The sequence below is a fragment of the Conger conger genome, chromosome 11 (assembly GCF_963514075.1).
Source record: "Conger conger chromosome 11, fConCon1.1, whole genome shotgun sequence".
NCBI classification, from domain to species: domain Eukaryota; kingdom Metazoa; phylum Chordata; class Actinopteri; order Anguilliformes; family Congridae; genus Conger; species Conger conger.
The window spans coordinates 42,742,106-42,752,659 of NC_083770.1; the positions used below are offsets into that span (position 1 = coordinate 42,742,106).

Genomic DNA, 10,554 nt, shown 5'->3' on the forward strand with positions numbered 1-10,554 from the left:
CCCTGTGTCATTTCAGTGTCATTACACCCCTGCCAGTGCAGGGAATGAAAAAGTTCGTAAAATGTAAATAAAAGAATATATAAACGATGTACATATAATTTTAATCTGTGCTCTACTTCCACAAACACTGAATAGTCACTTTATCTCTGTATATGTATGTAAAACTTTAATTACAAACTTTGGTATTATATATTATGAATACTATGTATGCAGATGTAAATAACTTTGTATTTTCATCCAGTATTCTGAATAAACTATAACAGAAATTAGACTGTGGTTGTTTCTTTGTAATGAATTTGTAATAGATGAAGTGTACACTTGATGAAGATGTCTTTAATGTTCCCAAAAATGTACGGACATGATGCATCACTGTTTAATCATATCGTTGTCATAGGATTGGATTTTGATGCTACTCTGCATACAATTTGGCTTCATAGGCCTGTGCAAATAAAAAGTGTCTTAGTGTTTTATGCAGTAATAGACATTTCGACCCTATATTAGTACTTGTGCGAATGTAAGCCGATTGTGCTCAGTTCCACTAAAACATTATTAAACATTAGGCTCTGTGATTATCAACACAATTACGGATACTTTCTTCAATGGGAGCTGGCCTAGCCTTAACCACTGGCGAAACAACTTTAACTTTTAAGTGCTCATATTTCTTTTATTTAGGATGCCTGAATCGTGGTTGCTATCGCTATCATGATTGAATAAACATGAAAACACTGATGAAACAGTGGAGCAAACCTAACGTAGAGTGGTTAGGTCTGTCAAGTTTGCAAAGTTAAGTTCGCCACTGGCCCTTCAACGCTCAGTGAGCACTCTAATAGGTATTTATTAGACTGCTCTAGCCTATCCACTTAAGAGTTTTGACATGTTGTGGGTTCAGAGAGCTTTTCTGCATACCTCTGTTGTAATGTGTGGTTGTCAGCTTTGACCATTCTGGCCCTTCTCCATGGACCTCTCTCATTAACAAGGCATTTTTGCCCCTAGAACTACATTTTTGCCCCTAGAACTACTCCTCACTGAATGTTTTTTGTTTTTTGCACCATTCTCTAGTGTTTGCAGAGATCAGCAGTTTCTGAGACTGGCACCCACAATCATTCCACGGTCAAAGTCACTCAGATCACATTTCTTCCCCATTCTGACAATTGGTTTGAAAAACAACTGAACCTCTTGACCATGTCTGCATAATTTTATGCATTTTCTTGCTGCAACATGATTGGCTGATTAAATATTTACATTAACTGATAAAATGCTCAGTAAGTGTATAATTTAGCTAGTGTCATAAGTGGATGATAACAAAACAGAATAATCTAGCATTTTGTATTCAGTCCAACATTAGTCTTACGCCGTTGATTTTATCCAGTAGGTGGAGCTAAATACCCGTTAATGAAGTCGCTTCACGAATTGAAGCAAGAAACGCAATGTTCCCAAACTGTGGTTAGGCTACACATTTCATGTATTCATTCGAGAGACACAGATTTGGTTTTGTATAAGCTTAAGAACACACAAAATATCTAAAAGCGGAAATAGTTGTTAAAGCCTACCTCTGACTGTTTAGACAGACTTCCTTTTTTCCTTTAACTGTTACACACCTAAATTAATCAGTCAACTTTTTAAACATCAGACAACAGTTCTTAGCAATGTGGCCTATCTCTCTTTTCATCTATCACAACAAGAGAACAGCTTATTCAATATTTTTGTCACAACAATAGGACTTCAATTTCAGGAGAAGAATAACTAAAGATCTTGTAACGTTTGGATAATTGCTTCGAAAATAATCGCAATCAGTGGATTTAGAAGCCTATTTTCCATACCCATCGTTTGTGAATACTTGGTAAAGTATTTATTGTGTTTATTTTATTTATCAAAGACAGTGCACATTAGTCAACATTTTCTGTTTCCACATAAATGCGCCATGCATGTCTAACCTGCATGTCTTTGGACTTAGTAGAGGTTTCCCTGCAATTTATCCATTTATCAATTTATCAGTTTGGTCGCGCAGAGCAGAAGATATGGTTCTTCTGTGTTAATTAGCTCGCATCTAAAAGCTCGGTGAACGCCACAATACCACTGACGTAATCAAACTGCGCCGCGCTGACTACATATGGCGGCAGCATGGCGGTTGATATGAGGCTACCTACTGTTCGGAAACAGTTAACAGATTCTTTTTTTTCTGCAACAGAAGGAAAACACCTTGTAGTTCCAGGGGATGTTATTACATCGGACACGGGATTTATGAGGTAGTTTACCAAATTATCTGATCGGTAGCTAACCATTATAAAAGTGCTAACAATGGGACTGGCGAATGAGTGACCGAAACTCAGAACTACTTATCTGCCTAAGTTAACATACGCAATATTGAATAACGTTTTTCTGCCATGAAGTAGCTTTCCGCCTTCAATATTAGTTGTTGGAATCAACTAATTTTGTTGACCGACCAAAGGTTAAGTGGAATTAGCTCCCCAATACAAGCAGGACAACAAAGTCACTGCAAATATTTTCTGAAAATGCCATCGGAAATGGCGGTATTGGTTACGTTCAGTGACAGCATAACTTTGCTCCTTCCTTCCAGGGGCCATGGTACCTACATGGATGAGGAGAAGCTGACGGCGTCGGTGGCAGGAGAGGTGGAAAGGGTGAACAAGCTCATCTGCGTGAGGCCCCTGAAGACCAGGTGAACTCCTGTCTGCATTCTTTTCCATAATGTGTGTGTGTGTGTGTGTGTGTGTGTGTGTGTATGTATGTGTGTATGTATGTATGTATGTATGTGCAGTGAGCACCATAATTAGTTGAACGGTGACACATTTTTCTTATTTTGGTTCTGTACTCTAGCCCTTTGAGTGTGAAAGGATACCATGACAATGCGGTTGAATTGCAGACTGTCAGCTTTCATTTGAGGGTATTTTCATCCATATCGGATGAACCGTTTAGAAATTAAGCACCTTATGTACATGGTCCCCCCCCCCCCCCCCTATTTTAAGGTACTACAAGTGTTTGTTGAATTGGCATCACATATGTGTTTTGTTTGCCAAGTGTGCTCATTTGTGTTGTTAGTGAATGCAGAAGAGAGCTGTTGATTTTACTCTCTAAACAGAATGGTGGGGAACAAAAACATCCACTGCGCGGCAATTCTATGGACAGAAATGCCTTGTTAATGAGAGAGTTCAGAGGATAAGATTGGTTCAAGCTGACCGGAAGGCGACAGTAACTCAAATAACCGTGCGTTACAACAGTGGTTTCCCGAAGTTCATCTTTAAACACACAATGCGGCCGAAAACATCACCGGGTTCCACTTCTGTCAGCTAAGAACAGGACGTGAGGCTACTGTGGGCACAGGCTCACCCAAAGTGAAGTTGAAGATTGGAAAAACATTGCCTGGTCTGACAAATTTCCATTTCTGCTGCAACATACAGATGGTATGATTAGATTTACCATTTCAGAATGAGGCACTGCACTACGAGCCCTAGAGCACTAGATTGCTACATAAACACCACTGTCAGCACTCCTTCACAAAGTCACATCATTCAATCAATCTAGTCCAGCTCAATTTACAGTGAACTGATCCCAGAGTGCTTCACAATTTACGCTGTACAGAGGAATTGGTCAGAAAGAATTAAAAAATATATATATATTAATCTTTGGGGGGGGAAACTGGAAAATGATTCCCTCACACCTCAAAAGAGAATCAAGTTTTCCTCATAAACGTGATGGTAAATGCAGAATTGTTGATTTGAACACAAAATGTTGGTTTTGTTTTTTTGTCCTTCAGGTTTAATGGCGAAGTTGGGGATGTCATTGTAGGTAGAATCACAGAGGTATGTTGGGCAGCCGGGATCTGGTTATGATGTTAATATTTAATGTAAGGATATATGGTGGGCTCCAGAATTATTGGCACCCCTTACTTCTATTGCACAAAAATACTTGGATGAACTCAAAATGCAGAAAATGTGAAAAATACCTTTTCAATGGAACCAACCAAAATTAAACATTCATTCAAAATCAAAGTTCCACAATTATTGGTTCAGAACTTACTGCATCCACCTCTGGGCGACATTGGCTCAGGCGGTAGGATTCCCGCCCTGGTTGTGTCGAAGTGTCCCTGAGTAAGACAAGTGTCCCTAACACAGACATGGTGCTGTGGCAACAAAATCTATGTTCTGCCATTGTCATCTGAGGTGCCGGATCTCAACCCAATCAAAAACCTGTGGGCTGAGTTGGAGAGGCCAGTTGATAAGTATAAACCCAAGAATGTGAAGGACCCTGCAAGGATCTGCATAGAGGAATGGTCCAAAATCCCATGCTGTTACCCTTGCCAGAGGTGCTAATAATTATGGAATAATTATGGAACCTTAATATTGGTGAAATCTATTTTTTATTAATTGATTTTGGTTGTTTCCATAGAAAAATATCTATTAAATTTTTTTAAAAAGTTGTTTCTTTTTTATGCATATTTTTTGTGCATTGCTAATCAGGACTGCCAATAATTCTGGAGCCCACTGTATATGGCACCATATCTAGAAACCGTGTGCAGCACCTGAAACTCCACGCATGCAAATTGTTTTGGCATGTGCTTTTAAAGCCAGGGTTGCCATCAGGTCTCTCAGGGCCCGGGACAAACTTTGGTTTGGGCTCTCCCCAACACAAATGTCTCACAATATAGGCCCAGGGCCCCCTCTCCCAACTGTCGCATACAAGGAAGGCCTGTCTTTGAGTTGTAATATTGCAGCCTTTGTGGAGGACTCCTGGCTCTGAGCGCACACGTAATCTGATGGAACTCTTTGCTTTGAAGTCTGATTCTGTTCGCATTTCTGTTTTCTGCTCGCACAATTTATCTTTTTGCCAGTGGTGGGTGGGGCCGGTGTGAGACTGAACCTGTATACAGTCAAATGAAAGATAGTTTTATACATGAAAAAAAAAAAAAAAAAACAACTAAAATGTCTACTGATTATGTTACATGGCTACCCAGAATCAAGCTGGGGAGATTGCTGCAATATTGCACTCCCGTCTTGAGTTCTGTAAAATCACACAGCAAAAAGCATGAGCGTACATTCAAGGTTGCGCACACAATTTCTTGATTTCCGTGCATGTAGATCTTGTTTTCCTCATGTTTTTTGCCATTAATGTGCGTGCCATTGGTATGGCTGTCTCTCCTGAAAGCTAAAAGTCTATACATTGGTGTCGCAGGTACAACAGAAGCGCTGGAAGGTGGAGACGAACTCTCGGCTAGACTCTGTGCTGCTCTTGTCCTCGGTCAATCTGCCCGGTGGCGAGCTGGTTGGTGGAACTCCATTAGTCCATTCTAAGATCTCACACATATGCACCATACATTTTTATATTTTATATTATATTATGTATTACTAATGGAAAAGAAACAGTAAAAATGCAGACATTCCATGCCTGTTTGTGCTGTCAGGGCAGGACAGAACTCCATGTCTGTTGGTGTTGATGGGCTGGTATGATATGCGTGTCTCATTTCAAGTCTCATTTCAAAATGACTTCTGCTTTAATGTGTGTTTCGTAGAGAAGGCGGTCGGCAGAGGACGAGCTCAGCATGAGACACTACCTTCAGGAGGGCGACCTCATCAGTGTATCCCTTGTATGGATGTGTCTGGGGCTGGGGGAGGAGTGGCACAGTTTAAATTTGGGCCACAATGGTTCACAAAACTTTTAATTCATAATCATTGTCAAACGCTTCTCACATGCTTCTCAGTAGCATGTATCCATGTTCATTATAGGCCTTGTATCTTTTAACATAAACGCCCCAAAGTGTTTTGGTTATGGATTTCATAAAAGCATGTTTCATTGCTTCAGGGAGGTGGCACTGTTGTCTCCCTGACTCCAACTTATGCGTGTAATGGACAAACCAGGGTGATGTCATCGCAAATGGGCCATCATGCTCAACATGGCTATTAGCACATTACTTGCAAAAAATGCTTGCACACAGGCATTGCTTAATCTGTCACCCGTAGCCTTTTCCCATTACTACCATTGTTAACACTAAATCCATAATGGCACAATTAACTGTGTCGGAGGGTCCCCTAACTGCGATTCCTTTCTCGCTTGGCATTTCCCAAACTGTCTGTATGTGGAGTACCTATGCAAGTAGGAGTCCCGATTTAAAAGAGATCTACAAGATCTATCTTTCTGTTCCTTATCAAAAAGCCCAAAGTTGTGCTATTTGGAAAACCTAGCTAGACAGAGGATTTCTGAAGCGTACTAAACTGGATGTGTCCAAACCAAACCATGGGTGGCCAACTGAAGGTTTGTTATTTTAACCATTGTATCCCTGATTTCCATAGTAACTGCCAGAAAAAAAAAAAAATTGGATTCTGTTAGTCAGTGGTGTCTTCTGCTCCAGCCCCTGTTGTTGCCACACAATTGTCTCGCTGTTGGGCTGATCAGAGCTGCTTACTAATCCTCATTGTCTGATTGTCACCAGGGTTCCTGTAATAAGTGGTGTTTACCAAGCATTCACTCCCCCAGGCGTTATATCTGTCAGGGTAATGAAGTCGCTCTGACTGTTTGTGCATCTGGTGTGTGAGTGTGTGATCCTCTGTTCCTGCCTGCCAGGCCGTTACTCCTTGACTCCTGCTCTCTCAGGCCGAAGTGCAGTCCGTGTTCTCGGATGGCGCACTCTCTCTCCACACCCGCAGTCTGAAATACGGGAAGGTGAGTGTCTGTGCACATCACTGAGTTGGAGCAGATTCACCGTATCACATTTTCAGCAAAGCTCTTTTCGAAATGCAATTGCCTTTTTCCTGGTTAACTACATACTAGGGTGACGGCTATATACAACAATAGCTTTTATAGATGCGACTGGGTAGGTGGTACTTGTTAACAGGCTGAACTATGCGATAACAGTGGCTCTTAGAAACTCCGTATTTCATTTGGTTGTCATGTGTCACTTACTAATAAAACTAGAATGCAGAATTTGTTGCTTCCCCTCATAGCTTGGTTGCAGGAGCACGTATTGTCTGAGTTGAGCAGTCTCGGTACACCAGCGCCATGGCCACTAGAGGGTTTGCGTTAAAGGGGTTAAATATATGAAATGGATTTGTGTTTACTCAAGTTCCCCTTGTCTAATATTATCCTGAAACCATTCAGTGTGACAACGATGTAATGGTATACAAAATCGGGAAGGGGGCAAATCAATTTTTCATGGCACAATAAACTGATGAGCCAAAGCATTATGACCACTCACAGATGATGCAAATAACATTGATTATCTCATAGCAATAGCGCAAGTCAAGGTCTGGGATATATAATCCAGTAAGCAAACGGTTGGCTCTCATAGTCGACATATTGGATTCGGGTGCAATGGGCTGGCATACAGACCTGAGTGACTTTGACGAGGACCAAATCGTTATAGCCAGATTACCGGGTCAGAGCATCTCCGAAATGGCATGGCTTGTAGGATGCTCCTGGTCAGCAGGCGACAGGCCGTTCGGTGCCCTAGGCTCATCAATGCACAAGGGCTACTGTGGCTGGTTACGGGGCACACAGTGTCTCATCAGCGGGACAATGCGCCCTTCTACACTGCACAAGTTCGGGAATGGTTTGAGGGACATGATGAAGAGGTGATGGTGTTGCCCTGGCCTCCAAATTCCTCAATGTGTTGGAGCATGGTGGCTCCACCTCGCAACTTACAGGACTTAAAGGATGTCTAATGTTTAATCTAATGTCTTGGTGCCAGATACCACAGGACACCTTCGGTGGTCTTGTAGAGTCCATGCCTCGGCGGGTCAGAGCTGATTTGGCAGCACTCATGAGGACTAACAGCATGTTAGGCAGTGACATAATGTTTTGGCTCATCAGTGTATGTAGCTGATGCTTATTTATTTATATTTCTTAAACTCATTGTCTTGCCATGCTTGCCTTTTGGGGTCATGGCATCCTTCTTCTCTTGTAATTGGCTCTCTGGCGCCCCCCATTCAGCTGGGTCAAGGAGTGCTGGTGCAGGTGTCCCCGTCGTTGGTGAAGAGGCAGAAGACTCACTTCCATAACATGACATGCGGGGCTTCCATCATCTTGGGCAACAATGGATATGTGTGGCTGTACCCCACCCCAGGGCAGCAGGATGAGGAGGCTGGCGGGTACTACACCAGCATGGAGGTGGGGGCTGGATTGGGTCCCCTTTGAGATGGGGGAGAGGGTGGGATTACGTATTCAGGGGTAGACTGAAAGTTTGAGAGATTTTTGGGAATTTCACTGTCTTTTCCACTGGCTTATCCTAATCTCTGTGCCCTCCCCTCCCCTCCCAAAGCCTGTGCCTTTGGCAGATAGAGAGGTGATCTCCAGGCTGAGGAACTGTCTTCTTGCCCTGGCAGCCCACAAGGTGCTTCTGTACGACACCAGCGTGCTGTACTGCTACGAGTCCTCTCTCTCACACCAGGTAACTGACCTTCCCTCTGTTCCAAATCTGCCATTTCCTTCCAGGTATGTTTACCTAGATGCACCAATAAGGGCTCCTTACTTGGGCTGTTTTCTTTGGAGGCTTTTGGCTTAACCCAAGCCCAAATTTCTAAAGAAATGCTGTGTAGCTTGAGCCAGTAGAGTCCCTGTCTTGACACACTCCAAGCAGGTAAAGCTGGCACCTGACCCCTCTTCTCTCTCTGAATCATAATAGATCAAGGACATCTTGAAGCCCGAGGTCATGGAGGAAATTGTTATGGAGACCCGACAAAGGCTGGAAGTTCAGGAAGGGTAGACCGTAGACCAGTGTGGGTATGATGAGATGGACCCCATTCATAACATTCACAATGCCTTGAGACTCTGGGGGCAGCCAACTGTCATTCCTGGAATTAAAAACAAAGCCCAATGTCTACTCAAAGGAACCCCTGCAAAGGCTGGTTTTCCTGTACCAATTTCTGACTTCCTGAAACATCCTATAACCTTTGTCCAGTGAGATAAAAGATTAAATTTTGTCCTTCTGCTATTGAGTAACTGAGGGGAATACTCTATGCAGTGCAAAGGTATTGATTAAAAAATATATATTTGTAATGAGTTGTAATGATGTATGGAAACCTTTCAGTGTTTGCTGCACTTCATAGTGTTTCTATGTACACAAATACCATCTTTCTGGTGGTATCAAGCAAAATAAAATAGAAAATACAAAACTATAGTGTATATAGTTTTTCTATCCTATGTCAGTGCTCTGTGGGGTGTATTGCAAAGGAAGCCTAACATACCCAGGGTTTCTTTGCCTTAGCTGGCTTGACAAAACCAAACGTCATTGACTCCTAAGGCAATCAAAAGCCTAGAATCAAGACTAGATACTGAAATCTTTCTTATACCTGCACTAAGGAAGTGATTGAATACAGCTGACTATTCACTAGCAGCCAAGAAGCTAACCGTCCAATTACTTTTGGTGCCCTAAAATGGGGGGGGGGGGGCTATGTATAAGAAGGGATGTGGTTCCTACAAGCGTCACCCCATAAGGATGTAAATACTCTCAAATTAAAGGGGACACTGCACTTTAATCTCACATTTATTGTTTCATTCCACATCCAATGTGTTGGACTAGAGCCAAAAGAACAGACATTGTACCAACTATCCAAATGCATATGGACTGCACTGTAATTTTTAAATGTATCATGAATAATGTAAATCATGCATTAAAAAGTGACAGAGGATTACATAGCTTGTTTCCTATCTCACTGAAGATTGGTCAGTGTTCGGGTGGCCTGTCATCGGCAGCTTCAGCAGGAAGGAAGACTGGGGGTGTAATGGAGGGTGTTGACAAAAGTTTCTCTTTGCTGCGTCTGCCATTTGGGACTTCCTGCTGTGTGTCCATGACTCCTTCCTCCCTCATGTCCTGTTCCGCTTCTGGTTCCTCTTGTAAAAACAGGAAGAAGCACCCTCTCTTCTCTTCCAGGCCCAAGTGCCTGATCTTATGGGTCTGAGAGCATCGGTATGGAAAATCTGTCACCTGCCAGAAAAACAAAGAGTGGGGGGACATTCCAGAGAGATCCTGTGACTAACGCGCTTTCCTCTTCTGCGGGTTGTTTTAGCAATGAAACAAGGTTATTTGTCGGTGCGGTTCCCAACTCTTCTGAACTCATGCCCAACATAATGAGCAAATAGATGACACCTGCTCCTTGTTAAAATATGGAATTCAAAAGATTTATGTCTGCATGTGTACAGCAACAAGTGTAGTGCATGTAGCTGGTAAATCGTTCAATCTGACAGCCGTGAATGTTATTTCTTTCATTTTCATTATCATTTTTTTAAAACCTCAACACTTCCTGCCAGTGCTTCCTGACCTGCCAGTCGGGGAACACTACACTAGCGTAAACAAAGTATGGGAAAATGCTGTGATTTCTCCTGGGTTGCTTGCTGATTTCCATCATGTCACCAAGGTCTCCATTTAATATAGTAGATGCTGAGCTACCACCAATCAGAAGAGATCACACTAACTCTCTGGCCAATGACAACTGGTAGCATGAGGGCACCTGGCTTGTCATGCTGGTAACCTGAGGGGGACCATGGTGACTCTTACCCATGGTAAGGAGAGGGCACTTGTGTCCTGTCAGGCTAGACATCTGGATT

General features: G+C 42.6%; 1 protein-coding gene across 1 annotated transcript; it reads left to right on the plus strand.

Moving 5' to 3' along the window:
* Positions 1–2,058: 2,058 nt before the first annotated feature.
* On the plus strand, positions 2,059–9,051 carry exosc2 (exosome component 2). The gene is made up of 9 exons (XM_061259306.1): positions 2,059–2,246; positions 2,579–2,680; positions 3,776–3,821; positions 5,191–5,280; positions 5,528–5,593; positions 6,607–6,675; positions 7,942–8,118; positions 8,270–8,398; positions 8,633–9,051. The coding sequence occupies exons 1-9, from the start codon at positions 2,122–2,124 to the stop codon at positions 8,711–8,713; spliced, it is 885 nt and encodes a 294-aa protein (XP_061115290.1). The 5' UTR covers positions 2,059–2,121; the 3' UTR covers positions 8,714–9,051.
* Positions 9,052–10,554: the final 1,503 nt, after the last annotated feature.